The 27,774-nt window shown below is 55.1% G+C and overlaps 2 protein-coding genes across 6 annotated transcripts; one reads left to right on the forward strand and one right to left on the reverse strand.

Moving 5' to 3' along the window:
• Nucleotides 1–414: 414 nt before the first annotated feature.
• On the forward strand, nucleotides 415–27,190 carry CCDC78 (coiled-coil domain containing 78). 4 transcript variants are annotated; one of them, XM_033073988.1, is made up of 16 exons: nucleotides 415–548; nucleotides 797–925; nucleotides 1,090–1,176; nucleotides 1,400–1,579; nucleotides 2,825–2,890; nucleotides 6,900–7,043; nucleotides 7,121–7,174; nucleotides 7,834–7,922; nucleotides 8,620–8,698; nucleotides 9,102–9,227; nucleotides 9,892–10,103; nucleotides 10,619–10,790; nucleotides 11,604–11,647; nucleotides 13,204–13,270; nucleotides 14,575–14,675; nucleotides 26,350–27,190. In XM_033073988.1, exons 1-16 carry the CDS (start codon nucleotides 516–518, stop codon nucleotides 26,423–26,425), a joined length of 1,659 nt encoding a protein of 552 aa, XP_032929879.1. In that variant the 5' UTR covers nucleotides 415–515; the 3' UTR covers nucleotides 26,426–27,190. The 4 variants fall into 4 exon arrangements, with proteins under 4 accessions (XP_032929879.1, XP_032929877.1, XP_032929878.1 ...); XM_033073986.1 differs by lacking the exon at nucleotides 26,350–27,190 and adding an exon at nucleotides 15,606–16,179; XM_033073987.1 differs by lacking the exon at nucleotides 26,350–27,190 and adding an exon at nucleotides 15,606–16,179 and having other exon boundaries at nucleotides 9,892–10,097.
• On the reverse strand, nucleotides 16,490–19,120 carry ANTKMT (adenine nucleotide translocase lysine methyltransferase). 2 transcript variants are annotated; one of them, XM_033074019.2, is made up of 5 exons: nucleotides 18,880–19,120; nucleotides 18,709–18,813; nucleotides 18,011–18,151; nucleotides 17,488–17,538; nucleotides 16,490–16,974 (listed from the first exon to the last, which is right to left on the reverse strand). In XM_033074019.2, the coding sequence occupies exons 1-5, from the start codon at nucleotides 19,051–19,053 to the stop codon at nucleotides 16,786–16,788; spliced, it is 660 nt and encodes a 219-aa protein (XP_032929910.1). In that variant the 5' UTR covers nucleotides 19,054–19,120; the 3' UTR covers nucleotides 16,490–16,785. The 2 variants fall into 2 exon arrangements, with proteins under 2 accessions (XP_032929910.1, XP_032929911.1); XM_033074020.1 differs by having other exon boundaries at nucleotides 18,884–18,978.
• Nucleotides 27,191–27,774: the final 584 nt, after the last annotated feature.

A 27,774-nucleotide genomic window follows, 5' to 3' on the forward strand; every position in this document is an offset into this window, starting at 1 on the left:
CCCTGCTCTTTATTAATTCTAAATTTCTCCTCTATTACTTTAAAATCTTCCCCCTTGTTCTATCACTGTGTGCCCATGTAAAAAGTCACTCTCCCTCTCTTTTGTCAGCCCCTAAAGCACTGGAATATACCTGCACTGGAGATGGAGGCCATCCCTCCATCCCTGCAGCCAGGTTTGGGGATGGTCCACAGCAAGGGCTGATACACCCTCACTGGCAATATTGCTGCCCTGGGGATGTTCCTGAGCTGCTTTTTTCAGTGTCTGCTGTGGGCTGAGCTGTGAATACAGAAACCTCCTGGGAAATGCCATTGCTTTCCCTCTAGCAGCTCCCAGGGTGGCTGTAAGGTTTGGAGCCACCTTAAAATCAAAGTGGAAGCCACACCCTCTGGTAACCAAAGTTGGTAGCAACAGCACTGGACCTCCTGGGAGAAGTTCCTTAGAGATCCTCGGGTCCTTCCTTGGCTTCTCAGTCACTGCCTGCCCAACACTGTGCAAAGATCCTGGCCCCTGAGCACATGGATCTTGGAATTGTTGCAGAGAAGGAGAACGTGAGTATTCTGACAGAGCATCTTGCTGACTGAAAATACAGGTATGAAGGTCTGCAGCCCCTTCCCAGGTCATGGAACCAGCACTCTGCCTAAGAAATCCTACCTGCAGGGGAGAAATGGCAGCTGGAAAGCCTGGCTGGGATTTGTTCAGGTTCTGGAAAGCTGGATATGCTGAGCTCCTCCAGCAGCAGTGGTGGGTGAGTGGCAGGGGAGAGGGGGGCTCAGCTGGAGCTGCTCTCTGCATCCAGGTGCAGCTGGAGGACAGGAACCAGGACATGCACCAGGTTGGAGACCCACAGGAGGAGATGGGGAAGCTGCCTGGATCCAAGACAGACTTCCCAGTCAGGATGGCCCTCAGTGAAGAGGAAAAGCTGAAGGTAAAACTTTGAGAGTTGGAGTGAACTGAGCTGTGAAGCTCTGTGAGATACACAGTGGGAAATCTGGGGGGAAATTCCTCCTTCTAGAGGGGGATGTGTCGTGTTCAAACATCACATTGGCCTCAGAATCCATCCATGGCCTTCACTGACTTTGTCTCTCCCAGATTTCCAAAGACCTCGTGGAGCTCCAGATCGAGACAAACAAAATGAAGGAGCATTACGAGACGGAGAACTTTGAACTGAAAAACAAGGTACCCACATTTGGGAATAGCCAATTTCAGCCCTGCCAATTCCTTCATGCAGCTCTGAAGCTCCTCACACACCCACCTTTGCTTTGTTTGGCATCTTCTCCTGGCTCTACCTGGAGCTGAATTATCCCCCCAGCACCCCAGATCCCAAGGAGCTGCTGTGAAATCACCTCCCTGTTGTTGCTGCTGGCCTGTGCCATGTCTAACCCTGCTGCCCCCTATGCAGATATTGGCCCTGGAGAGCCGGGTGCAGGAGCTGGAGCTGGGCAGTGCCAGGGTCACAGGGGAGCGAGATTCCCTTCAGGAGCGGCTGCGGGCCCTGGAGAGCAGCCGGCAGGAGCTGGCACAGGAGTTCATCATCCTGAAGAGCAATTACCTGGCCCTGGGCAGAGAGCTGGACCAGGAGGTGAGACAGGCTGCAGTGTTCATCCCAGGGCTCATCCCAGGGCTCATCGCAGAGATGCCAGCTCCACCTCACGTGTCCCTGCTGTGCCAAGCCTTGCTTGGCTTTAGGTCACAGCTCAGGTCCAGAGAGGCTTCTCACACAATTGTACAAAGGTTCTGTTCAAGGGACCTCTTAAAGGGCACTGAGTCTACAAAAACCATCCAGTGCCACCCCCTGCTCTGGGCAGGGACATCTCCCACTATCCCAGATTCCTCCAAGCCCTGTCCAGCCTGGCCTTGGACACTGCCAGGGATCCAGGGGCAGCCACAGCTTCTCTGGGCACCCTGTGCCAGGGCTCCCCACCCTCCCAGGGAACAATTCCTTCCCAATATCCCATCTAACCCTGCCCTCTGGCAATGGGAAGCCATTCCCTGTGTCCTGTCCCTCCGTCCCTTGTCCCCAGTCCCTCTCCAGCTCTCCTGGAGCCCCTTTAGGCCCTGGAAGGGGCTCTGAGGTGTCCCTGGAGCCTTCTCTTCTCCAGGTGAGCACCCCCAGCTCTCCCAGCCTGGCTCCAGAGCAGAGGGGTTCCAGTCCTTGGAGCAGCTCTGTGGCCTCCTCTGGGCTCTCTCCAGCAGCTCCAGGTCCTTCCTGTGCTGGGCCCCAGGGCTGGGGCAGCTCTGCAGGTGGGGTCTCCCCTGAGAGGGCAGAGTCCCTCCCTCCGGGCAGAGTCCCCCCCTCCTGCTGCCCACAGTGGGGCTCAACCCAGCACAGGGGGCGTTCTGGGTCCCAGCACACACAGCCAGGACACGTCCAGCTCTGAGCTGTGACACGGCAGGGCCTGGCCCTGGGATTGTCCCCAAGGATTTGATGTAACACACACAACTCCTCTTGCAGGGTGTGCAGGACCCGCCCTTGCAGTGAGGACAAAGCTGGGGACTGGGCTGAGGACAGGGCTGGGGACTGGGCTGGGGACTGGGCTGAGGACAGGGCTGGGGACAAGGCTGGGGACAGGAATGGGGACAGGGATGGGGACAGGGCTGGTGGGTACAGGGCTGGGGACAGGAATGGGGACAGGGCTGGGGACAGGGCTGGGGACAGGGCTGTGCCCACGCTGACCCGCTGCTTGCCGGCACCCTGCGGGCATAGCCCTCCCGTTCCCCCCGGCCCCTCGGCGCTGCCCGGAGGTCACGGCGGGGCTGCCCGGGGCCGCTCCCTCCGCGCTGCCAGCACGCTTTGTTTCCCTTTTTTTCTGCTCGGCTTGCGCAGCCTGCACGTGAAGAGATTGGAGTTGCTCTCATTTCGGGCGGCAGGAAGGGGCCTGGCAGCTTTCAGGTCGGCAACTTTATAAAAACACCAAATTCGAGCAAGTTTGTGACGGTTCCTTAAAAGACAGACACCTTCCCGCTGACTGCCAGCTTAGCAATGATTAACCAGAGGCTTTTGGACCCAGATTTTTGTATTTCTTTGGCTACTTCAATAGCCCTTCCTCTGTCCCCTCCCTCTCCCCCCTCGCGCTTCTCCTTCTTTTCGAATCGGATGGAATGACTGACACCCTCCTGCTCCCTCCCTCCCTCCCCCACCAGATAGTTGAGCTGCTTCAGCTCAATGACCCGATTTTCCTTGCCGAGCTGTGCTGGGAAGATGTGGAGCAGGAATGCTGCTTTGGTCCAGTGTGTCTGGATGGGCTCTGGCAGAGCAGGATAATGATCATCCGTGAGTTAGTGACCCTCGTGGAGAGATCATTTGTCTCCCACAAGCTGAGAAATGGGAATTTCTCACAAGGAGCGAACTCAGCTCCGGCAGGGGCTGATCCCACCCCGCGATCCCGCTGGAGGCAGAGCCGCCCTGCTCCCGGTTATGCCTGGCTCAGGGAGGAATATCTCAGCCATCAGCACTCTCAGCTGCTTCTTGTCCCCAAGGGAGTGCAATGGGTTTGTCAAAGAGTGGATTTTCAGACAGCTAAATGATGGGTTTAGCACGTTAGTGGTAAAAACACACTGTTTTCACATGGATCCTGGGATGTTTCAGAGAGTGAAAGTACATGGATTCAGTTCTGTGCCAGACAGCATCCTGAAGAACCACAAAGTCATGGAATGCTTTGGGGTGGAAGGGACTTTAAAGCCCATCTCATTCCACCCTCTACCACGGGACACCTTCCCCTAGACCAGGCTGCTCCAAGAAGTGGTGAAACGGGTCCAGAAACCAGAGGTGAATTCCTTGGATGTCCTCCATATGCCGAGGAGTTTACCCCAGTTCCTTGGCTCTGACTCCCAAAAATCCCTGCCTGAAGCCAGAGAGGCTCCGACTTGGCAGCCTGGGACTTGTCGCGACATGGGCCTCTTGCTCATTATTTTCCCAGTGCGGACTTTCCCAAAGGAAATGGGAAAAGCAGCCTGCGGTTCTGCCCCCTCCCCTTCCCTGGCGCTCTTCTGGGGGAGACAATGAACCTTTTACTCATTCCCAATTACAAGTGCTACTTGTGACCTTGCCAATATGTTGTCATGGCTGCTTGGCGCAGGAGCAGCTCGGCGAGCTCATTCACGTCCCCTTGTCCGGGAACAGTCGGAGCCTCTGAATTGTCGCGGTCCCATTGTCCGCGGGATTCACACATCGCCCTGTCTGTCCCGGCCAGGAGCGGCCTTGCCCAGCCCTTGGGAAGCGCCTCGCAGGAGATGCCAGGCAGGCACTCGGTGCCTGTTTTCTGACTCGCTGTAAATTCTTCCTTTTCAAGGCTCTGACCTTTCCTTGCTCTCCGTTTCCTTCTCCTTTTGTCCCCGCCAGGTTCGCGCCGGCTGCGGCGGCAGCCCCGGGGGGGACCAAACGCGCTCTGGGTTCCACGCCGGGGTTTTCCCTGGAGCCACGCCAGGCTAGGGAGCTCAGGAAAGGCAGCGAAGCCCAACTCAACCCGGGGAATGCCCCCTTTTTTTTTTTGGCTAAACCGGTCCTTGTGACCCCTGCGATCAGATTGTCAGGGCTGACAGCTGCAGATGGATCGCTGCGGGCCGGGAACAAGCGGGCTGTCTCTGCGGAGCTGTCAGGTTTCACAGCTGTATATCTCACCTCTTTGTCAGCCTCCTTTCTCCCCGCTCTCCCCCAGCCCACCCCGTGCTATCTTTTGATAAGCTATTCTCTCCACGGATGACTCAGATGACCTCTGCCTCCCATCCTCCCGATTCACTGCCATGGTAACAATTACTCAAGCTTGTCCCCAGTCATAAACCCCATCAAAGCTTTGTTATCTACACAGAAACCCTCCTGGGAGACATGAATTCCCCCAGTGTTCCTTCCAGATCACCTGTAACAGAGCTTTTCTCATTCAGATCCTCTTTATCTTTTGGAAATGTGTCACTTCACACCAGCACTGCTTTGAATCTCGCTGCCTACACGGGGCTGTGGGCTGGCTGCTGCTGGGGGGACGCATTCCAAACGAATTGGGATTATGTCATCCCGGAGGGAGAGAGGGAGGGAGAGAGGGAGCCATGGAGGGATGGATCAGGGAGGGATGGATCAGGGATGGATGGATGGATGGATGGATGGATGGATGGATGGATGGATGGATGGATGGATAGATGGATGGATGATGGATGGATGGATGGATGGATGGATGGATGGATGGATGGATGATGGATGGATGGATGGATGGATGGATGGATGGATGGAATTATGGAGAGATGGATGGATGGATGGATGGATGGATGGATGGATGGATGGATGGAATTATGGAGAGATGGATGATGGATGGATGATGGATGAATTGATGATGGATGGATGGATGGAATTATGGAGAGATGGATGATGGATGGATGATGGATGGATGATGGATGGATGATGGATGGATGTGTTATAGATAATAACTGAATCAAGTCGAATTAAATAGCAAAACAGCAATTTTTATTTTTGCGACCGAAAATACGGTCCTGGGAAGCCACAAGCTAAAACACAACAGCGCCGAGCCCGGGGTCGGCACTGGGTGGACACACATGCTGATCTGATCTCTACCGCATCAGATCTCCCTATGTTCACACCCTGCCATCTCAGAGTCCAGCTTTATACAGTTTTTCCTGGCCTGAGGCGAGAATTTCCTTTGTTTCTGCTGCAGATTCTCATATTTAGATTAAATCTTTTTCTGGTGCTGCCCTGGACAAAGGTCTTTCCTGAGTGTTGATGAAGGCTGTGTATGCTCTGCATTGATGTGTAATTTTCCTTGGGAGTGCTTACGGGAACCAGCGGAGGTGATCGGCTGCCTGATATGTGGTACTTAACAGGTCCTTTTCCAGTCCCCTTTTCCAGTCCGTTGTGGAGATCACCAGGCTAGGTCTGTTGATATGCTAATTACGGCCGTTGTCTATGGCCCCGGGTGCTTGGTGTTTTAAGAGGTTCTTTTTACTTTATTTTATTTCATACAATCCTTTTATATAAACACGAATTATAACATATATCACAGATGGATGATGGATGGATGGATGATGGATGGATGGATGATGGATAGATGGATGCATGGATGCATGGATGGATGATGGATAGATGATGCATGGATGGATGGATGGATGGATGATGGATGGATGGATGGATGATGGATAGATGGATGCATGGATGGATGGATGGATGGTTGGATGATGCATGGATGGATGGATGGATGGATGGATGGATGATGCATGGATGGATGGATGGATGGATGGATGATGCATGGATGGATGATGGATAGATGATGCATGGATGGATGGATGGATGGATGGATGGATGGATGGATGATGCATGGATGGATGGATGGATGGATGGATGGATGGATGATGGATAGATGATGGATGGATGGATGGATGGATGGATGGATGGATGGATGGATGGATGATGCATGTATGGATGCATGGATGATGGATGGAGAGATGGATACATGGATGCATGGATGCATGATGGATAGACGGATGGACACTTGGTCCTTCTCCTTGTGCTGTGGAGCCCAGCACTGCTCAAAGCTGTTCCATAGGGAAGGACATTCCTGAAGTGCTGGGAAGACGCAGGGAGGCTGTGGGATGAGGGTGAGGAGGGAGCTGCAGACCTGCAGAGCTGGTGGCAGAGCTGTGCCCAGAGCTGGCACGGGGATCTGGATTTGAGTGTGAGATGTGCAGAGGGATAACATTCCATGGGAATAACCCTGGCAATGCATTTCCATGAGAACCAGAACATCACCATTATCTTTGGACATAGCACACAGAATTAAAATTAAAACTTTGATTTGGGGAGGGGAGGGGATGCCTGCCTGGAGCACACACCAGGAACAGCAGGGATGTGCCGACCAGAGGGGGGATTTCATAAGTTCTTTACTTCTTGTTTGACCTGGCAGATGATGAGGAATGAGGAGCTGACCCAGGAGCTGCTCAGCCTGGCCAAAGAGAGCATCCACCCCCCTGGCCTGGCCCATCAATCCTCCCCCGAGCAGGGAAAGGGGAGAGCAGCAGGATGGCCCCACTCTGCTCAGAGGGGGAAGGTAAGGGACACTCTGCCCTTCCACCAGCCCCCTGGAGAACAGGGATCTACCAGGCCCCTTCTTCTCTCTCCCCAAAGCAGCCTGAGGATGCAACTGCCTCTGAACACGAGCAGCAGGAGCTGGAAAGAAACGTGAGTGTGCGGGGGTCTGCTGCTGGATCCTTGGGAAGCAGAGGAGAATTGATTCCAACTGTGGCTGGCACCTCCTGGTGCTAACTTGAGTTTTGTGGATCAGCTGATGCCTTGATTCATTTAAAATCCTTTTTTAAAACTCTGCAGTTGTGAAATGAGACAGGAATAACTCCAGATGTGCAGGCAGAGCTGAGGAGGGCAGAGGTGATTCCCTGGGTCCATGCCCTGGCAGGGGGAGCACAGACAGGAGCTTAGAAGCCAACAAGTGCAGAGGATACTTTTTTCCCCCCTTCTTTCCCACACTTGAGAAATCTGGGAGTGATGAAGCACCCAAAACTGAGAGCACAGCTCCCTGCCTCCTCCCCATCTGCAGCCCTTGCAGAACCAGCTTGGGCTCCACCACCAGCTCCTGCTGGGAATCTGACTCTCAACGTGAGCATTTCCCTCAGGAGAATGACACATGTGCACCTCCACGTGCCCTGGCTGTGCATCACACACCATTCCTGCCGTGCTAGAGGGCACCAGTGCCTCCCAGTAAAAGCAGTCCTTGCCCCTGCATGTCACTGCTCAGCTGGACAAGTGCTCAGCTCGAGTTCTCCTCACTTTGTCCTCTTTTCACTCAGCCTTCTGCCTCATCTTCCTCTTCATTTCTCTCTCAGTTGCTTGGAAACCAGGATCACATAAAAGTGGAGCTGGAAAAAGTGAAGAAAACCCACGAAGAGCAGCAGCAGAAGCTGGAGGAGCGAGTGTGAGTGTCCCTCTGCTTGGCCAGGTGTTTGTGGGATTGTTGGATTTGAGCCATGGGAGCAGGAGAGGAGGCACTCTGCCCTGGGGGTGGAATGACCATCCAGCCTTGGAAGAAGAGAGGCCTGGAAGGAAAACCTGATGTTTTTAAGGCTCTTCAGAGCTGTCTGATTAAAGTTGGTGATGTTCAGAGACATCTTGAAAATCCGATCTCTGTGACACACAGCAAATGTGTGACATCCCAGGGATGAATCCAGCCCAGCCCTTACACACCCAATGCGTTTTCCACACCCAGTGGGTTTTCCATCACCTTGGAATGGGGGCAATGTCCCAGGAAAGGCTGCCCCAGTAGGGATGCTCCAGGACTCGACCCTCTGAACTGCGGAGGGTGCTCACCTTTAGTGGGAGAGATTTTGTGGCACTGGTTGACATGCATTTGGAGGGAGGCAGCTGCTGCTGGGAGATTTCTGTCATTCCAAAGTGATTTTCTTCCCCAGGCTGGCTGTGTTGGACCTATGGAGAATCCCAGAATCCCAGAATGGGTTGGTTTGGAATGACCTTAAGGCGCATCTCATTGAGGGCAGGGACACCTCCCACTGGGGGCTGTTCCAAGCTCCATCCAACCTGGCTCTGAACACTCTCAGGGATGGAGAAGGAGTTTGGGTGGTTAAAATAAACCCAGTTTCTTCCTGTATGTCCAGGCTGGCGCTGGGGCAGGAGCTGCAGGAGGCGAAGGGAGCGGTCGGGGCCGGCCGGCGCAGGCTGGCGGAACAATCAACGGTGAGGACAGGGTCCCTCCACCCCATCCTGCACTCCTCCTGAGCCTGCAGGGCTTGGATCCAGGTGCTCCAACACCTCTCCCTCTCCACGGAGCTTGTCACACCAAGGTTCTCGCTTTGCAGTTTCCTCCTGCACGTGGTGGAAGTGCTGCTTGCAAAGCTGGTGGGAGGAATTTTGCTCGCTGGTTTGCAGAAAGAGTTGGTGGAATCACCGGGGTGGGGGGTGGCAAATGACAGAAGGTAGCAGGGGAATAGGAATTATAAACATTTCCAGTGGGTTCCTCTGAAAATCCAGGACCTTCCCAGCTCTAGTGAAGCCAAATATCTGGAAATGAAGACCCTCAGCTCTTATGAGCTCAGCCGGAGGAGTGAGATTTTTGCAGGATTTTTGTTTGCTGTGCCAGGTGCTGCTCACATCCCAGGGCCAGCTCCAGGAGGTGGAGGCAGAGAACTCCCGGCTGCAGCTGCGGCTGAAGGAGCTGAATGAGGAATATCGCTCCCGGCTGGCGCGCTACATCAGGGATGTGGCGGTGGGTACGCCCTGCCCCTGGGGGGTGTCACAGAATCACGGAGTATCCTGAGCTGGAGAGATCAAGGATCCAGCTCCTGGCCCTGCACAGACACCCCAACAATCCCACCCTGAGCATCCCTGCCCAAACACTCCTGGAGCTCTGGCAGCCTCGGGGCTGTGCCCATTCCCTGGGGGAAGAATAATTCCAGCCTGACCCTCCCCTGGCACAGCTCCAGCCGTTCCCTCAGGTCTTTCCATACTGACACCCTCCTCTTGTAGGCTGCTGATAATAAATTAGAGTAAATAAATAAAGAAAGGGGGTTTTAAATTCCTTTAATCTGACCAAGAAAAGTCCCAGCAAAAGCTCACCAATAATTTTTTGTGGCCATACAGGAAGCCTGGGTGCAGAGGGGATGGGCTGCCATAGAATCATGGAATGGGTTGGAAGGGACTTTAAAGTCCATCCAGTCTCACCCCTGCCATGGGCAGGGACACCTTCTACTATCCCAGGTTCCTCCAATCCCTGTCCAGCCTGGCCTTGGACACTGCCAGGGATCCAAGGGCAGCCACAGCTTCTCTGAGCACCCTCCCAGGGAACAATTCCTTCCCCATATTCCACCCTGCCCTGCCCTCTGGCAGTGGGAAGCCATTCTCCCTGGATTTCTCTCTGTATGCATGTACAGAACTACATGGACAGCAAACCCAGCAGTGTGACAGGACCCAGCAAAGCCCCAGCTGGCCAAGCTGCCATGAAGAACTTTGTGGACAGTATGCTCAGGGATATTCGGGCTTCCTACAAGTGCCGGGAAGAGCAGCTGGCTCGGGCAGCTCGTGGCTACAAGAAACGCATGAAGGACTTGGCCAGGAAGCACGAGAACCTGCTGATTGCGTATGGGTAAACCTCAGCCACCTCCTCCTTCAGGGCCAAGGGGAAAAGCCCCATAACACCCATCCCCTGCCCTAGAGGAGGCAAACAGAGCTCCCAGATGGAGCAGAGGATCTGGAACACACATTTATCTCCCTGCTCCTGGCAATCCAGGATCAAGCTGCACATCAGGGTGCTCTGGACCCCATGGAGCTGCTCTGCACATATGTTCCTCCCACTTAAAATGCAGGGTGAGAGATTGATCCCACGGTGGATGGTGTGGAAATGCAGAGGTACCACAAATAGCTCCACCTCCCAGCCCGTCCCTGCAGTGCTCTCAGCTCTCTCACAGCTTGGGCTGTGGGAAGCAGCAGAAATACTTGTGGTATCAAAGCCACAAATAGCTCTAGGACAAGCTCCCTTCAGAAACTCTCCCACTTTTCCTTTGCAGGTGGCCAGAACCAGCAGGTCCCAGTGAGTGGCACCTTCAGGAGCGGCAGAACTGCTCAGTGATGTGCCCCAAACTGACCCTGTGCTCATTGCAGGCTGCAGAGGGAGCAGATCCGGTCCCTGGGGAGCAGTGCCATGGACTGTGGCCCTGCTGAGCTCCACTTCTGCATCACAGACCCAGAGCTGCTGACAAACAGCTCCCGGGAGCTGAACCGCCTGCGGGAGGAAAAGGCCAAGCTGGAGATGCAGCTCCAGGAGCTGCAGAAGGTCGGGAGCTGTGGCTGGGTGGGAAGAGTTTCATGAGCTATAGATTCAGCCCCTTCCTTAAGGCATTACTGGATTGGTTAGGTTGGAAAAGCCCTCTCAGATCATGGAGTCCAGCCAATCCCCCAGCACTGCCAAGGCCACCACTGAGTCATGGAAGGGGCCTTAAAGCTCATCTCATTCCACCCCTGCCATGGACAGGAACACCTTCCACTGTGCCAGGTTGCTCCAAGCCCTGTCCAACCTGGCATTGGACACTGCCAAGATTGGGCAAATATCCTCCCACTGGGCAAGTGTGGGTCTTGGATGGCACAGGATAAATTCATTTAAAAATTCCTAGGATGGGAGACCTGAAACCTTCAGATTGTATAGCCTATCTTTTCCTTGCCATGGTGGTTGTGGCAGTGCTGGGATACCTTGTGCCACCTCCAAGGGGCCTTACAAAAAAGAGGGAAAATGTCTTTTTACATGTGCAGATAGTGGCAGGACAAAGGGAATGGATTTAAACTGAAAGAGGAGAGATTTAGGTTGGAATTCCTCCCTGTGAGAGTGGGGAGGCCCTGGCACAGGGTGCCCAGAGAAGCTGTGGCTGCCCCTGGATCCCTGGCAGTGCCCAAGGCCAGGTTGGACATTGGGCCTTGGAGCAGCCTGGGACAGTGGAAGGTGTCCCTGCCCATGGCAGAGGGTGGGATGGGATCATCCTTGAGGTCCCTTCCAGCCCAACCCATTCCATGACAGGATTTCTCTGAAAGTGGCAGAATCTGGGATTGCAATGGATTCGTGTTTACAGGAATTCTTTTCTTCCTTTGCCTCCAGAAAAGCCTGAAAGGAGCCTCTGCCTTCTCTGTGCCTCCGGACCAGTAAGTGTTGTTTGTTTCTTGGGATATCTGTCATTCCAAATTCTCATGAATGTGTGGATTGAGGGATCTTTTTTTGCCTGGCTGGAGAAAGCAATAAGCAGGGAAAGGGGGCCTGCTCTGGAAGAAGAGGCAGCTGTCCCCTCAGCACAGCGCTTCCTGCAGGAAGAGCCTTGGTCACTGGGCCTTGATCCAAGAAAGCTCTTAGCACGTATTTGATTTAATCATGTTTTTAGCCCTGCTGACCTCTCTAAAAGCTGAAGTTAAGCATATGCCCAAGTGCTTTGGTGGCTCACAACCTAAGAAAGGCCCATCCCAGTTTGGGATGGTTCTGTTTTTCCTCCTTCCCAGTGCAGGAGTTGGGCTGAAACCCTTTGGTGCCACGGTGCTGATGCCTCCCTGGCATCCCAACAAACCCCGGAATTGCTTCATTTTGATGGGTCTCTTCCCCTGCCCCATTATCCTGCTAAAACTCAACCATAGCTGTGGAGGGGTGGAACAAAGCGCAGGAGAAACCTGAGCTGCTCACTTAGAAAACACGTCAAATATTCCATTAGCTGGATGCCAGCACTGAAGAGTGGGTGAGTGCCAGAGCCCCCGGGCTCTGGAGGGCTGTCTCAGGCACAAACTCAAGCCTCAACCAGCCTCTGCCATGTCTGGCACACTGAAAATAGCAGTGGTCCGTGAGTAAATGCAGTAATTTGGGCAGAGACCACATGAGCAGGGCATGGAAAGTCCAGAACCTGAATTTCAGCGATGCATCTCATCATTTGGGGTTTTTTTAACTGCCAAGAGACCCCACACACTTTGGGTTAATCCTTGCTATTACCTTGCTCCTCCAGACAGGGACAGGGGTCCCGGTGTTCCTGCAGCACTTCAGCTCCAATTCCCGCAGCTTCCTGCCTTTGTCAGAGAACAGGCAGGGTCAGAAGGGACCTTAAAGCCCAGCTCCTTGCACCTCCCATGCTGGGGGTTCACCAGCTGCCCCAATTCCCTGCTCATTGTTCCCTTCTCCTCGGGCTCCCACGAAAGCGCAGCCAGGCGCTGGGAAGCTGCGGAGGGAGCTGGAGGGAGCACAATGCATTCCTGCCTTCACACTGCCCAAATTCCCCGAGCTCAGATGTGACCTGTATTTCCCTCCCGGAGGCTGGGACGGGGTGGGAAGGGCTTTCCCACGCCGGGCTGTGCAGACAGCTCACCTCTGCTGGTGCTCGCTGACCAGAACAGCTCCCTGCTCCACGCAGGGCGAGTGCCAGCCCTTGGCATCGATGGCTCCCTGTTCCCATCACATGCAGCCCTGCAGGGGCTGGTTCAGGACTCTTTCTGCGTTGATGTGGTTCTGGAACACCCAGGCTGTGGGTGAGGAGTCCCAGGTTGGCAGAAGGGCTGTGACTCCCCAATGGTGATGCACACCCTGAGGAAGTTTGGGCATTGGGAAAGGAAAGGTTCCAGTTCTGAGGATCATGGTGGGGTGGGCACCAGTTGTATGGAGCTGTGTGATGTGAGGAGGGGCTGGGTTTGATGTCTGGGCATAATCCAAAGGAACTCTTCTGTCCCAGGAAGCTGGATGAGAAGGGCTGGGCAGACGTGAGGAAGAAGCTCCAAGAATTTGCACTCAACACCCAGGTAAAGGTCTGGAACACCCATTGGGGCCAAAGCCTGTCTCTCACCCATAAACATGTGCTGCCTCAGCTCCTGCCCTGGGGCTGAGACGCTGCCCCAGGCTGGAGGGCTGAGCTTCCATGGAGTCACAGAATATCCTGTGTGGGAAAGACCCACAGGGATCCCCCAGCCCTGCACAGACACCCCCACAATCCCACGCTGGGCATCCCTGGCAGCACTGTCCAAACAGTCCTGAAGCTCTGGCAGCCTGGGGGCTGTGCCCATTCCCTGGGGATCACTTGCCCTGGAGCATTGCTGTGGCTTTGGCCTCAGCCCTGCAAGCAATGCTGGCAGGTCCTGGCTGGTGGTGTCTCAAGTCTTTACTGTCCCTGCTACTAAAGGAAGGAGAGCAGCCCCTTGTCACTCCTGCCCATGTTTCAGAACAACCTTTTGGCATCTCTGTAACAAACTGGGGCTGATTGTTGCCCAGTGCAGGCATTGCTGGGACACCTCCAGTCCTGGGGGCTGTTTTGGGCCACTCATGACAGGACTTGGAGGGGCTGGAGTGTGTCCAGGGAAGGGAACAGAGCTGGGGAAGGGGCTGGAGCACCAGGAGAGGCTGAGGGAGCTGGGAAAGGGGCTCAGCCTGGAGAGAAGGAGGCTCAGGGGGAACCTTCTGGCTCTGCACAACTCCCTGACAGGAGGGGACAGCCAGGGGACGTCAGGCTCTGCTCCAAGGGAACAGGGACAGGAGAAGAGGAAATGGTCTCAAGTTGTGCCAGGGGAGGTTTAGGTTGGATATTGTTAAAATTTTTTCACGGGAAGGGTGGTCAGGCACTGGCACAGCTTGAGGTCACCATCCCTGGAGGGATTTAACAGATATATGAATGTGGCACCTGGGGACATGGGGCAGTGGTGACCTTGGTGGTGCTGGGTTAACACCTGCACTCTAGTGGGCTTTTCCAACCCACACAATTCCACAATTCCTTGATTCTGTTTGACCTGGTTCAAGTCTAGGCTGAATCTGAATCAGCTTGCCAGTCAGGTTCCTGCTGGCTGCAGGGATATTTGCTTCCATGCCGTGCCCTTCCCTATCCACAGCAACCTGAGGGAGTGCTCCACCATTCCCTGGGCATGTAAAGCTCAGCAGCTGCACCAGGTGTATGTCTGTGGCCAGAAGAAGGGAGATGTCGTGTCTGAGAGGTCAGAGTGATGGGGAAGTGGTTGGAAGGTTGGACTCATGCAGCAGAGAGGAACTGAGCAACATCACTCCCATCGCACAGATTCCTTTTTTTCCATGTTTTCTCCATGGTTTTTTGCCCCTGCAGGAGGACCTGGAGCAGGAGAGAAGCCAGCTGCTGACTCGGGCTGTGGTGGCAGAGGAGCAGGTGTCAGAGCTGCAGGGGTACATAGATCAGCACCTTGCCAGGTGAGATGAGGCAACCCCCGTGCTCCAGGCTCGGTGCCAGTGACGTCTCCGTGCCCACTGCTGACCCTGCCAGCACAGCTGATGTCCCACTGCTCCTCCAGCTGTGCAGCCAGCTGCCACCATCTCTTGTCCCACAGGGCAGCAGGACAGACATGCCCTGCCACACGTTCTTCCCTGCAGGCTCACCCATCCTTGGGAAGAATCAGAATCAGGGAATGGGTTGATTTGGAAGCGACATAAACGTTCATCCATTTCCACCCCTGCCATGGGCAGGGACACCTTCCACTAACCCAGGGTGCTCCAAGCCCTGTCCAACCTGGCCTTGGACACTTCCAGGGATCCAGGGGCAGCCACAGCTTCTCTGGGCACCCTGTGCCAGGGCTCCCCACCCTCCCAGGGATCAATTCCTTTCCAATATCCCATCCATCCCTGCCCTCTGGCAGTAGAAGCCATTCCCTGTGTCCTGTCCCTCTATCCCTTGTCCCCAGTCCCTCTCCAGCTCTGCTAGAGCCCTTTTAGGCCCTGGAAGGCGTTCTAAGGCTTCCCTGGAACCTTCACAGGAACCTGAAATCCAAAGCCTAATCTATAAGTCTAAAACCTTTAGAGTTCTTTTTTTCACAGGTTCTAACCTAGGCCCCCCCAGCAGCCCCTGATCTATGCTCCCCTCTCCCTGGCTCATCCTGCTCTGGAAGAACATCAGGGAGAACAGCAGGGAAGGGCTGGGAAGGGAGAGGCCAAGCAGGGCAGGTGTGTCAGGACATGATCCACCTGCTCCTGTCGGGTCAGGATCTGCCCTTACCTGGCAGAGCCCCTGAAGCCCTTTTCTTTGGGAAAGGCTGCAGGAACTCTGTGCCAGGCTCAGCTCCTGGCATGGCTCTTTGCCCAGGGACCCTGAGTAGCCAGGCAGTGACAGTGCCACTTGCACTGCAGGTACAAGCAGGAGATCCTCCAGCTGAGGAGTGCTGAGGGCAGCCAGGTGCCCCGTGCCAGGAGTGCCAGCCAGAAGCCATAGCAGCCCCAGCCTGGGGAACACCTGGACTCCAAGGGAGGGCTGAGCTTTATGGACTGCCAGGCAAGAATCCTTCCCAGGCTGGGAGGTGACAACAGTGAGAGAAACTACGTGGGTGTTCCTGGTCTTAAATTCACAGGACTAAAATGAGACAGGACAACTGTGTCTGTCTGTCCCCAGCCATCTGTCAGCTGCAGGAATTCTGCTCTTCCCTGAGCACACCTCGGGCATGGGGTCAGGTTCCCAGGCAGCTCTTCTCTGCTGGGCTGTGGGGACAGGTTCCTGCTCCTGCTGTAACATTTTCCCTGGATGAGACCTGGATGGACTAAGGGCTGCTCCTGCCCCACTCCCCTCATGGCTCCTGAGAGACAGAGCCAAGGCTGGCCCAGGCCAGGATTTGTTCCAGGGTTGGACAAAGGGATGAGCTGCTCTTTTACTGTGAGGGTGGTGAAAGGCTGCCCCAGAGAAGCTGTGGCTGCCCCTGGATCCCTGGAAGTGTCCAAGGCCAGGCTGGACAGGGCTGGGACAGTGGAAGGTGTCCCTGGACATGGCAGGGGTGGAACAAGAGGAGTTTCAAGGTCCCTTCCAACCCAACCCATTCCATGAATCTGTGACTCTGTGGTGGGAAAACCCCATTTTCCTCTGTGTTTGAGTGGAAAATGGAAAATTATTTTGATGAGCAGGGCCAAACTGATCCTTCATGGAGGTGAGCTGGGAAGGATCATGGAGCAAAGCCTGAGTCCAGGAGCAGCAGCTGCTCCAGCTCTGGGACGACCCAGCAGCTCAAAAGAAAAAACCTCAGAGGAACAATCAACCAAAACTTTATTTTTAAAAATTAAATAAACTAGCAATCGTCCAAAAAGAGGGACTGGAGCTTTATCCCTTAAATCCTAGGTTAACTCCAGGATTTCGAGGTCTGATTTTCTCCTCCCTTGATTTGCTCACACTCTGGAAAAATGAAGGACTGCCACCCTGCAAGTCTCCAGGACAAATGCTGGCCAAGCACTTCTGTCCTGAGCTGAGCAAAGGGCTGGAGTGGCTCTGACCCTTAATGCCAGGCTTAATGAGGCTGATGTTAAACCAGGCTTAACGAGGCTGGGGTCAGACCTGGCTTTCCTGGGCACTGCCCTGCACTTCTCGCCGCACCTCCTTCATGTCATAGGCCCAGACCTGCTCCAGCCCCTGCCCCAGGCTGCTGCTGGGGGTCCAGCAGGGGAAGGGGAAGCGTCCAGCCACCACCCGGGCGTCGTCAGGCAGCTCTGCCAGCAGCTTGGTGGCCAAGGGAGGTTTCTGGAGAGAGAAACAGCCAGGGACAGGTCACAGGCACACAGTGGCAGTGCCACCAGGGGCAGCTTCTGGGGCACCAAAGACCCTTCAAAGCACAGGGCTGTTACAGGCCCTGTATAAGGCTGGGACTTGGAGCAAGTGATGAGCAGCAGGACAAGAGGAATGGCCACAACTTGCAGCAGGAGAGGTTTAGGTTGGATATTGGGAAAATTTCTTCATGGAAAGGGTGGTCAGGCACTGGCACAGCAGCCCAGGGCAGTGGTGGGGTCACCATCCCAGCATAGACATGGGTTAATGGTGGCCTTGGCAGTGCTGGAGGAATGGTAGAACTCCACCCCAGAGGGATTTTCCAACTTTAATGATTCCATGGTTCTGTAAATCCAAATGCTGCATAGCACCAAACCACTCACCCACAATGATGCCCACTTTTCCTTACTCCATCCCAGATCCCCTCTCTTTCCCAAGAAAAGCCTTGATCTGGCCCAGAACAACTCAAGATGTGAGGGACTGACTCACCACGCTGGGGGCCAGGAACACGATCACGTTGTGGCAGTCAGAAAGATCCACCTTAAAACAGAAGGAAAAGGGGGAAAACGAGCAACAGGCAGAGCAGGGACAACTCTTGGAGCATCCAAGCCTTGTGGGTGATCTTTGGAACCTTGGAGGGAGCAGAGATGCCACAAAACGTGGGATGGGGAAGTGTGGGTGTGAAAGCAGCACATCTTGGGGAACACCTGCCTCCACCACCATCCCAGACCCATATTCCCTGGTGGATTCTCTCTGGTCAGGCTGCAAATACCTTATGTCAGCCTGAGAAGCTCCTCTCTGCAGGTGACCCTGTCAGACCTCTCCTCAGAGCAGCAGGACTGGCCATGGGCTATCCCATCTGCCATTCCCCTGGAAAGGAGGATGTTTTCCACCTCCCAGGAGCAGTGTGGGATGGGGAAGGAGCAAGCAGCCATCAGCAAATCCATGCTGGAGATGCAAACAGAGCTCTGGCCCTGCCCTGAGCACATCCAGAGCCTCGGGATGCTGTTACCTTCCACAGATCCTTCTTCAGGAAGGAGACATTCCCATGGCACCCAGCCTTCCAGGCACGGTAGTTGGCCAGGCACAGCAGCCAGGGGTTGAGCTCATAGCCCAGGGCTGGCCTCAGCCCCTGCTTGTGAGCCTCGAGCACCTGAAGAGGGAGAGAGGGAGGGCTGAAAGCCAAAGCATCTCATTGCTGAGTCTGGGACAGGATTTTGGTGGGCAGGGGCTGTTGCCCAGCTCCACTCACCCCATCCTGCTGGCTCACAGGCAGGGTGACCTCGGTGCTCAGCACCACCCAGAGCCCCCACTCCCACCCTGCTCCCTGCATGTGATGTCTTTTATGGCTGTCAAGGACAACCTATGACCATCTAGAGCCACCCTGGACTGGCTAGGACTGCCTAGAACCACCTGGGGTTGCTTAGAGCCACCTAGGACCATGCTGGGTCACCTAGGACCACCTAGGACAGTCTAGGACAACCTAGGAATATCTAGGGATACCTAGGACAGTCTAGAACCAACCTACAGCTGTCCAACACCATCAAGGACCCTCTGGGAGCACTCGGGATGGTCCTGGACTGTAGCCAGGAGGGCCACCCAGAACCAGAGCCAGAAGCCAGTCAGCAGCCAGGTGGGGGTCTCCCCTCCCCGCCCCCTGCCCTTCGCCCACCCCGGACACCCCAAACCCCCGCAGGGCCCAGCCCTTACGAGCCGTCCATCTCCGGATCCCAGATCCACGGTCTTCCCGGCGCGGCCTCGCAGCAGGGCCAGGGCGTTGGCCACCTGCCGGGGGCTGGAGGGCTGGTAGGGCACCTGGGGGGACACAGGGGTCAGGGGGCAGCCTGGGGGTGGCGGACGGAGGGTCGGGGTGCCGGGTACCTGCAGGCGCAGGGGGACGCGGCGGAAGCCGGGCATCAGCAGCACAGCCCAGGTCGCCCATGCGGCCGCCCCGCTGGCCACGGCCAAGGCCAGCAGCCCCCGGCCCCCCAGCTCGCCCTCAGGCCGTGCCCAGCCCGGCTCGCCCGGCTCGCCCGGCTCCCAGCACGGTTCCATGGCTGCCGGAAGGGGAGGGGAGCCCGGCCCGGCCCTTCCGCCAGGAGCGGCTCCGGGACACCGGGACACCGGGACACCGGGACACCGGGACACCGGGACACCGGGACACCGGGACACCGGGACACCGGGACACGGGACGGGAACGGGGGCAGGGTCCAGGAGATGGCAGGGACACAGCTCTGGGGACAGGAGGGACACGGCCCCGGGGATCCGCGCTGGCCCCGCCCCCGGGCTGCAGGAGGGGCAGAGCCTGCGGGGCTGAGAGCGGGTGTGAACAGGAGGGGGGGCGTGTGTGTGATAGCTGTGTGTGTGTGTGATAGCTGTGTGTGACAGCTCTGTGTGTGTGTGTGTGTGTGTGTGTGTGTGTGTGTGTGTGTGTGTGTGTGTGATAGCTGTGTGTGTGTGTGATAGCTGTGTGTGACAGCTCTGTGTGTGTGTGTGTGTGTGTGTGTGTGTGTGTGTGTGTGTGTGTGTGTGTGATAGCTGTGTGTGTGTGTGATAGCTGTGTGTGTGTGATAGCTGTGTGTGTGTGTGATAGCTCTGTGTGTGTGTGTGTGTGTGTGATAGCTCTGTGTGTGTGTGTGTGTGTGATAGCTGTGTGTGTGTGTGATAGCTGTGTGTGACAGCTCTGTGTGTGTGTGTGTGTGATAGCTGTGTGTGACAGCTCTGTGTGTGTGTGTGTGTGTGTGTGTGTGTGATAGCTGTGTGTGTGTGTCATAGCTGTGTGTGACAGCTCTGTGTGTGTGTGTGTGTGTGTGTGATAGCTGTGTGTGTGTGATAGCTCTGTCTGTGTGTGTGATAGCTGTGTGTGTGTGTGTGTGTGTGTGTGATAGCTCTGTGTGTGTGTGATAGCTGTGTGTGACAGCTCTGTGTGTGTGTGTGTGTGATAGCTGTGTGTGACAGCTCTGTGTGTGTGTGTGTGTGTGTGTGTGTGATAGCTCTGTCTGTGTGTGTGATAGCTGTGTGTGTGTGTGTGTGTGTGTGTGATAGCTCTGTGTGTGTGTGATAGCTGTGTGTGACAGCTCTGTGTGTGTGTGTGTGTGATAGCTGTGTGTGATAGCTCTGTGTGTGTGTGATAGCTGTGTGTGACAGCTCTGTGTGTGTGTGTGTGTGTGTGTGATAGCTCTGTGTGTGTGTGATAGCTGTGTGTGACAGCTCTGTGTGTGTGTGTGTGTGATAGCTGTGTGTGACAGCTCTGTGTGTGTGTGTGTGTGTGTGTGTGTGATAGCTGTGTGTGTGTGTCATAGCTGTGTGTGACAGCTCTGTGTGTGTGTGTGTGTGTGTGTGTGTGTGTGTGTGTGATAGCTGTGTGTGTGTGTGATAGCTGTGTGTGACAGCTCTGTGTGTGTGTGTGTGATAGCTGTGTGTGTGTGATAGCTCTGTCTGTGTGTGTGATAGCTGTGTGTGTGTGTGTGTGTGTGTGTGTGTGTGTGTGTGATAGCTCTGTGTGTGTGTGATAGCTGTGTGTGACAGCTCTGTGTGTATGTGTGTGTGTGATAGCTGTGTGTGTGTGATAGCTGTGTGTGTGTATGTGTGTGTGTGTGTGTGTGTGATAGCTGTGTGTGACAGCTCTGTGTGTGTGTGTGTGTGTGATAGCTGTGTGTGTGTGTGTGTGTGTGTGTGATAGCTCTGTGTGTGTGTGATAGCTGTGTGTGACAGCTCTGTGTGTGTGTGTGTGTGTGTGATAGCTCTGTGTGTGTGTGTGATAGCTGTGTGTGTGTGTGATAGCTGTGTGTGACAGCTCTGTGTGTGTGTGTGTGTGTGTGTGTGTGTGTGATAGCTGTGTGTGTGTGTGTGTGTGTGTGATAGCTGTGTGTGTGATAGCTGTGTGTGACAGCCCTGTGTGTGTGTGTGTGTGTGTGTGTGATAGCTCTGTGTGTGTGTGTGTGACAGCTCTGTGTGTGTGTGTGTGTGTGATAGCTCTGTGTGTGTGTGTGTGACAGCTCTGTGTGTGTGTGTGTGTGTGATAGCTGTGTGTGTGTGTGTGTGTGTGTGTGTGTGATAGCTCTGTGTGTGTGTGATAGCTGTGTGTGACAGCTCTGTGTGTGTGTGTGTGTTAGCTGTGTGTGTGTGTGATAGCTGTGTGTGACAGCTCTGTGTGTGTGTGTGTGTGATAGCTGTGTGTGTGTGTGTGTGTGTGTGTGTGTGATAGCTCTGTGTGTGTGTGATAGCTGTGTGTGACAGCTCTGTGTGTGTGTGTGTGTGATAGCTGTGTGTGACAGCTCTGTGTGTGTGTGTGTGTGTGATAGCTGTGTGTGTGTGTGATAGCTGTGTGTGTGTGTGATAGCTGTGTGTGACAGCTCTGTGTGTGTGTGTGTGTGTGTGTGATAGCTGTGTGTGTGTGTGTGTGATAGCTGTGTGTGTGTGTGATAGCTGTGTGTGTGTGATAGCTCTGTGTGTGTGTGTGTGTGTGTGTGTGATAGCTCTGTGTGTGTGTGATAGCTGTGTGTGTGTGATAGCTCTGTCTGTGTGTGTGTGTGTGTGTGTGTGTGTGATAGCTGTGTGTGACAGCCCTGTGTGTGTGTGTGTGTGTGTGTGTGTGTGTGATAGCTCTGTGTGTGTGTGTGTGTGATAGCTCTGTGTGTGTGTGTGTGTGTGATAGCTGTGTGTGTGTGTGATAGCTGTGTGTGTGTGTGTGTGTGTGTGTGTGTGATAGCTCTGTGTGTGTGTGATAGCTGTGTGTGACAGCTCTGTGTGTGTGTGTGTGTGTGTTAGCTGTGTGTGTGTGTGATAGCTGTGTGTGACAGCTCTGTGTGTGTGTGTGTGTGTGATAGCTGTGTGTGTGTGTGTGTGTGTGATAGCTCTGTGTGTGTGTGATAGCTGTGTGTGACAGCTCTGTGTGTGTGTGTGTGTGTGTGATAGCTGTGTGTGACAGCTCTGTGTGTGTGTGTGTGTGATAGCTGTGTGTGTGTGTGTGATAGCTGTGTGTGTGTGTGATAGCTGTGTGTGACAGCTCTGTGTGTGTGTGTGTGATAGCTGTGTGTGTGTGTGATAGCTGTGTGTGTGTGATAGCTCTGTGTGTGTGTGTGTGTGTGTGTGTGATAGCTGTGTGTGACAGCTCTGTGTGTGTGTGTGTGTGTGTGTGATAGCTGTGTGTGTGTGATAGCTCTGTGTGTGTGTGTGTGTGTGTGTGTGTGATAGCTGTGTGTGACAGCTCTGTGTGTGTGTGTGTGTGATAGCTGTGTGTGATAGCTCTGTGTGTGTATGTGTGTGTGTGTTTGTGTGTGTGACAGCTCTGTGTGTGTGTGTGTGTGTGATAGCTCTGTGTGTGTGTGTGTGTGTGTGTGATAGCTCTGTGTGTGTGTGTGTGTGTGACAGCTCTGTGTGTGTGTGTGTGATAGCTCTGTGTGTGTGTGTGTGTGTGTGATAGCTCTGTGTGTGTGTGTGTGTGTGTGTGTGATAGCTCTGTGTGTGTGTGTGTGTGTGTGTGTGTGTGTGTGTGTGTGTGTGTGTGATAGCTCTGTGTGTGTGTGTGTGTGTGTGTGTGTGAGACAGCTCTGTGTGTGTGCGTGATAGCTGTGTGTGTGTGTGATAGCTGTGTGTGTGTGTGATAACTCTCTGTGTGTGATAGCTGTGTGTATGTGTGTGTGTGTGTGTGTGTGTGTGATAACAGTTCTCTGTGTGCAGGCTGTGCACGGCTGTTGTGTGCAGTGCTGTGCCCACTGTGTGTGTTGTGCACAGTTTGCATGGAGGAGCACAGTTGTGTGAGGTTATGAGTCACTGCAGTGGTGTATGTGCAGTTGTGCATGACTGAGCAGGGTGTGTGCAGACCTGAGCAGTGGTTCAGCTGTGCACAGACAGGTGCAGTTGTGCATGGCTGTGTACACTTTGCACTGTTACACAGAGATCTGTGTGTGCACTGTTACACAGTTCTGTGTGTTTGTGCACTGGTACACAGTTTTGTGTGTTTGTGCAGTTACACAGATCTGTGGTTGTGCACTGTTACACATAGATCTGTGTGTTTGTGCACTGTTACACACAGATGTGTGTGGTTGTGCACTGTTACACAGATCTGTGTGTTTTGTGCTGTTACACAGGTCTGTGTGTTTGTGCACTGTTACACAGAGATCTGTGTGTTTGTGCACTGTTACACACAGATGTGTGTGGTTGTGCACTGTTACACAGATCTGTGTGTTTTGTGCTGTTACACAGGTCTGTGTGTTTGTGCACTGTTACACAGATCTGTGTGTTTGTGCACTGTTACACAGGTCTGTGTGTTTGTACACTGTTACACACAGATCTGTGTGTTTGTGCACTGGTACACAGATCTGTGGTTGTGCACTGTTACACAGTTTTGTGTGTTTGTGCACTGGTACACAGTTTTGTGTGGTTGTGCACTGTTACACAGATCTGTGGTTGTGCACTGTTACACAGATCTGTGTGTTTGTGCACTGTTACACAGATCTGTGGTTGTGCAGGGCTGTGCACACTCACGGGAGGTGTTGTGGTGGGTGCACATGGCCGTGCACAGGTGAACATGCCTGTGTGAAGCTGTTGGTGTTGTTGTGCAGGGCTGTGTGTGCTTGTGCACAGGTTTGTGCATCTGTGCGTGGTCCTGCAGGGCTGTTCCAGCTGTGCATGGGTGAGCAGGGCTGTGTGCAGGAGTGCCCAGCTGTGAACAACTGTGTCTGCAAGGCTGTGTGTGCATAGTGGTGTGCAGCTGTGCAACGCTGCACACTAGTGCATGGTTATGTGCACAGTGTGGCTGTGCAGGGTTTTGTGCACCTGTGAGTGGCTGTGCAGGTGAGGATGGTTGTGAGCAGTTGTGTGCAGTGGAGCAGGGCTGTGCAAGGCTGGATGTGGCTGTGCACAGTTGTGTGCAGTTGTGCACAGTCCTGCACAGATACCTGCAGTCCTACTCAGATGTGCATGGGTTTGTGGATGGTTACTGCTTTTGTGCACACTAAAAGTGTGTAGTTGTGCCTGGTGAGGTGCAGTTGTGACCAGCTGTGTACACCCATGTGGGGCTGTGACTGTGCACACCCATGTGAAACTGTTGGGGGCTGTGCACACCCATTTGGGGCTGTGCACACCCGTGTGGGGCTGTGACTGTGCACACCCATGTGGGGCTGTGACTGCACACCGTGTGAAACTGTTGGGGGCTGTGCACACCCATTTGGGGCTGTTGGGGGCTGTGCACACCCGTATGAGGCTGTTGGGGGCTGTGCACACCCGTGTGAGGCTGTTGGGGGCTGTGCTGCTTCAGCCCGGGGTTTTCCTGCTGAGAGGCAGCAGCGACTGTGGGAAAATTCCAGGCGTTGGGATGCGGGGGGGCAGGCAGGCCCCGCAGCCTCTGCCCAGCCCCAATTAGTGACCCCCCCAAGCAGCCCAGGAACAACACCCGTTCAGAAGGGCACACAGGGCTGCAGCCCCCTGCCAGGGTGGCCACATGTCACCAAGGATGTCACTGCTGTCACCTCCCCCTGCTCTCTCCTCAGCCTGTGAGTCAGTGTTTGTGGGGTTTCCTTGGGGTCCCCCTCCAGCACCATTTTGGGTGGCCCCCATGTCCTTGCCACAGGACCACCAACCTCATCACATACCCTGGTGTCCTTGGGGCCATTGCTGGTGGAGAAATTACCCTGTTCCCATCCTCGGAATGGCTTTGGGGTGCAGGGAAGCGAAATTGGGGGGTGGGATTCCCCCTCCTCGGTGCTGGGGCCAGCACAGGCCCAGCAGCAACCCCACAGAGCCCCTCTTTGCAGAGGAGGCAGGAATGGAGCTGCCAAAGGCAGGAGTGTTCCTGCTCCCACCTCACCCTGATTTGTGGGAACCAGGCAGGATGAGGATGCACACACACCCACATAAATGCACGTGTTCTACCCCCAAACACACAGCTCAGGGCACTTAATGACAACCAGACCCTATTAATCACATTCCCCCGAGTAGCAATGGGGCTCCAACGGGGAGGTGGAGCTGCCCCCAAAACACGTCCCAGGGCTGTTCCCTCCCCAGCCGCCCCAAAGGACCCAGTGTGGCCAAATTGGGGGTCACGGGGATCACCCTGATTTTCTGCTTTCTGCTTTTTCTTGCTGGCAGGTGGAGCTGGTTAGTGCAGAAAATCCAGGGAAATCGGAGCTGGGGAAACACGGGGGGCTGCAGAGGAGAAGGAGGATGGTCCGTGGGGATGAGCTGGTCCCTGGAGCGGCCCAAGCGCCCCTGTGGTGCTGCAGAGCAAATTAATTAAGGAAGCAATGGCCAGGCAGGCTGAGCCCTCCTCGCTGGGCCCCTGGGATGGAGCAGGGGGTGCCCCATCCCCTCCTGCCCCAGCCCCGGGGTGCCCGCAGCATCTCGGCGCGCCGGCCCGAGCAGGTGGCCGTGCGAGGGGACCAGTTGCGATGTGTCACTGGAGCAAAAAGAGCTTTTAATCCTCCTCTTTCCAGGGCAGCTTCCCCCCGCCGGGGCCGCGGCGGCTGCAAAGCAGCCCTGACCGCCAGGAATTTGTCGCTATGTGCTGGGAAAGCCGCTTCCCACCAGCTGTCGGCAGCCAGACGCAGGCGCGGGGGACGGGGCTAAGGGGCCCAGGGTCCCGCTCCAGCCCCAGCATCCCTCCCCGCGCTGGGATGGTGCTGCCTCGGCTTTGTCCGGGTCAAACGATGGGGGTAGAAGCAGACCTGATGCCAGATTTGGGGTGTAGCTCCCCAAGGGGTGGCAGCGTTTGTGGGGTTGAACTCGGTGTTGTCAGGTTTTTGCTTCTCTTGCTAAGGGCTGTGGGGTAGAGCTTGTTCTGGCCCCAAGGTCCTCATCCTGACGCTCTGGGGCATCCTGGACCTTGGGGGCTCAATCCTGAGCTAATGGGGTATCCCCAAACTCCAGAGGCATCATCCTGTCCCTATAGGGTATCTCTGAGCCCTAGGGGTTTTATCCTGAGATAATGGGGCTTCCCCTCATCCCAGGGCATCATCCAACACTATGGGGCATCCTCAAACCCCAGGACCTCATCCTGATCCTCCTGGGGATCCCCTGATCTCAGGGCCGCCCCTGTGTCCCATGGCAGCTCTGGGGTGCTGCAGGCAGGGTGGGCAGGCTGCCGGGGGGTCCCTCTCGGTGCTGGGGGCTACAGGGAAGGCTGAGCAGGCCCGGCTGCCTTTGTGCTTCTCCTTTGTGCCCCGCGGTTCACACGTTCGGGCTTTTATCCGGCAGCCGGGGAGGAGGAGGGCGAAGGGAGCAGGAGAGGGGGGAGAGGGGCTGGAGGGGGGGAAATGGCGGGAAACGGCGACTGCCTTTGTGTGACAGGGATGGGGACAGGGACCGGAGCACACCGGCAGTGCCACCACTCTCTGTTTTGCCCACCCACAGCGTGACTGAAGGGCTCCACAGTCCCCAGCAGGTTCCCGATCTGGGGTGTGTGGATGGATCCCCACAATGGGGCTGATCCCATGGAATGAGGAGCCCCGGCACCTTCCTGGACACATCTGCACCGAGAGAGCTGTTTTGGGGCACTGCTCCCCAAACCCCATCTCGTGTGGGGCAGGTTGATGGGTGGGGGTCCTTTGGAGCAGCTCTGGCTGGATCATCCCCGTGGATGCTGCAGGAGGCTGTGCTGGGTGGGCACCATGGCACCCACAGGCATCCCTGTGCTCCCAGGGTACTGCCACAGCCCTTCACCACGGTCACTCCTCCCCGGGCTCCTCCTGACCACCCAGCCCCACTCCGGGTCCGCACTCTACTGCCTCACACCACGTTTTCCATCCTGTGGAGGAAACATTCCCCGGGATGGAGTTTGTCTCATTGTGTTTTCACCCTTCATGGCCTTGCTGTGTGCCAAGAGGCCGGGCAGGAATTTGGCTGGGCTGGGGCTGGACTCTGCTTTCGGGGAAACGCTCGGATGATCAGTCCTGGAACAATGGAGATGTCGGAGCTGTGGGATTCCATCTGGGAATTCCCACAGGGAAGGGCTGTTAGCCCCATCTCCCAGAGGAGAAACTGAGGCACAGGCTGCCTGTTATCCCGTGGGATGATCCCATAGGAAGCATTAGCTCCCTGGCCAGGGCCCAGCGCTGCGGGAGTGACAGCCAGGGGAAGCCAGGGCGGGTGACCCAGCCTGACACGGGGCAGAGGGCACCAAAAACAGCCCAAAAACCTCTGTGGTAGAAAACGAGCCGAGTAACAGCCCTTTCCTCTGCAGCACAGTGAGCTGGTTCAGCCAAATAAACAGATTGGAAGAAAAACAAGAGATTTTGCTGCTGCATGGAGAAGTGCCGGATGCTTTGTGCATTAAACGCTGTCATTTAGCTGAGAGGAATGTGCTGGATTGCGGCAGGGTCGGAGCAGCCGTGATTTACCCCCGTGCATACAGAGGATGCCGTGGGCAGCACAATTCCCTTTGCACCTCATTTATTGCTTTTCCAGCTTCATTTTTCCTCCTCTGCTGAGTTTCCCACTCCTTCCCCCTTCCCCCTGTCTCACTTGGCTCCTGCTTGCTGCCAAAATCCAGGGGGGATGCTGGCATCCTCCAGTGCCCAGTGTGGAGCAGCAGCCTCCCCAGGGCCAGATCCTGTCCTCAGAGTCCAGTCTGGGCCCAAAACAGAACAGTAAAAAGGATAAAATCAAAATATCCAAGTATAAAATTGGCAGTAAAGCATAGAGTAAGCAGCAAAGTCCTCTCCAGGGAAAACATGTGTTGTATATCAAACCCACCAGGATCTTATCACAGCCAGATCATTCTATACACACACACACATATAGATACTTATATTTAATTATGCTCCAAATCCCACAGCA

This window comes from Catharus ustulatus, chromosome 16 (genome assembly GCF_009819885.2).
Source record: "Catharus ustulatus isolate bCatUst1 chromosome 16, bCatUst1.pri.v2, whole genome shotgun sequence".
NCBI lineage: Eukaryota > Metazoa > Chordata > Aves > Passeriformes > Turdidae > Catharus > Catharus ustulatus.

Excerpts from the sequence above, each read along its gene's own strand:
- CCDC78 (XM_033073986.1), top strand. The coding sequence starts at position 516 with ATGGATCTTGGAATTGTTGCAGAGAAGGAGAAC. Across the intron at positions 1,177-1,399 it reads ACTTTGAACTGAAAAACAAG|ATATTGGCCCTGGAGAGCCG; the intron begins GTACCCACATTT and ends CCCCCTATGCAG. Across the intron at positions 7,044-7,120 it reads ACTCTGCTCAGAGGGGGAAG|CAGCCTGAGGATGCAACTGC; the intron begins GTAAGGGACACT and ends CTCTCCCCAAAG.
- ANTKMT (XM_033074019.2), bottom strand. The coding sequence starts at position 19,053 with ATGGAACCGTGCTGGGAGCCGGGCGAGCCGGGCGAGCCGGGCTGGGCA. Across the intron at positions 18,152-18,708 it reads GATCCGGAGATGGACGGCTC|GTGCTCGAGGCTCACAAGCA; the intron begins GTAAGGGCTGGG and ends CTCCCTCTTCAG. Across the intron at positions 16,975-17,487 it reads TGTTCCTGGCCCCCAGCGTG|AAACCTCCCTTGGCCACCAA; the intron begins GTGAGTCAGTCC and ends TTCTCTCTCCAG.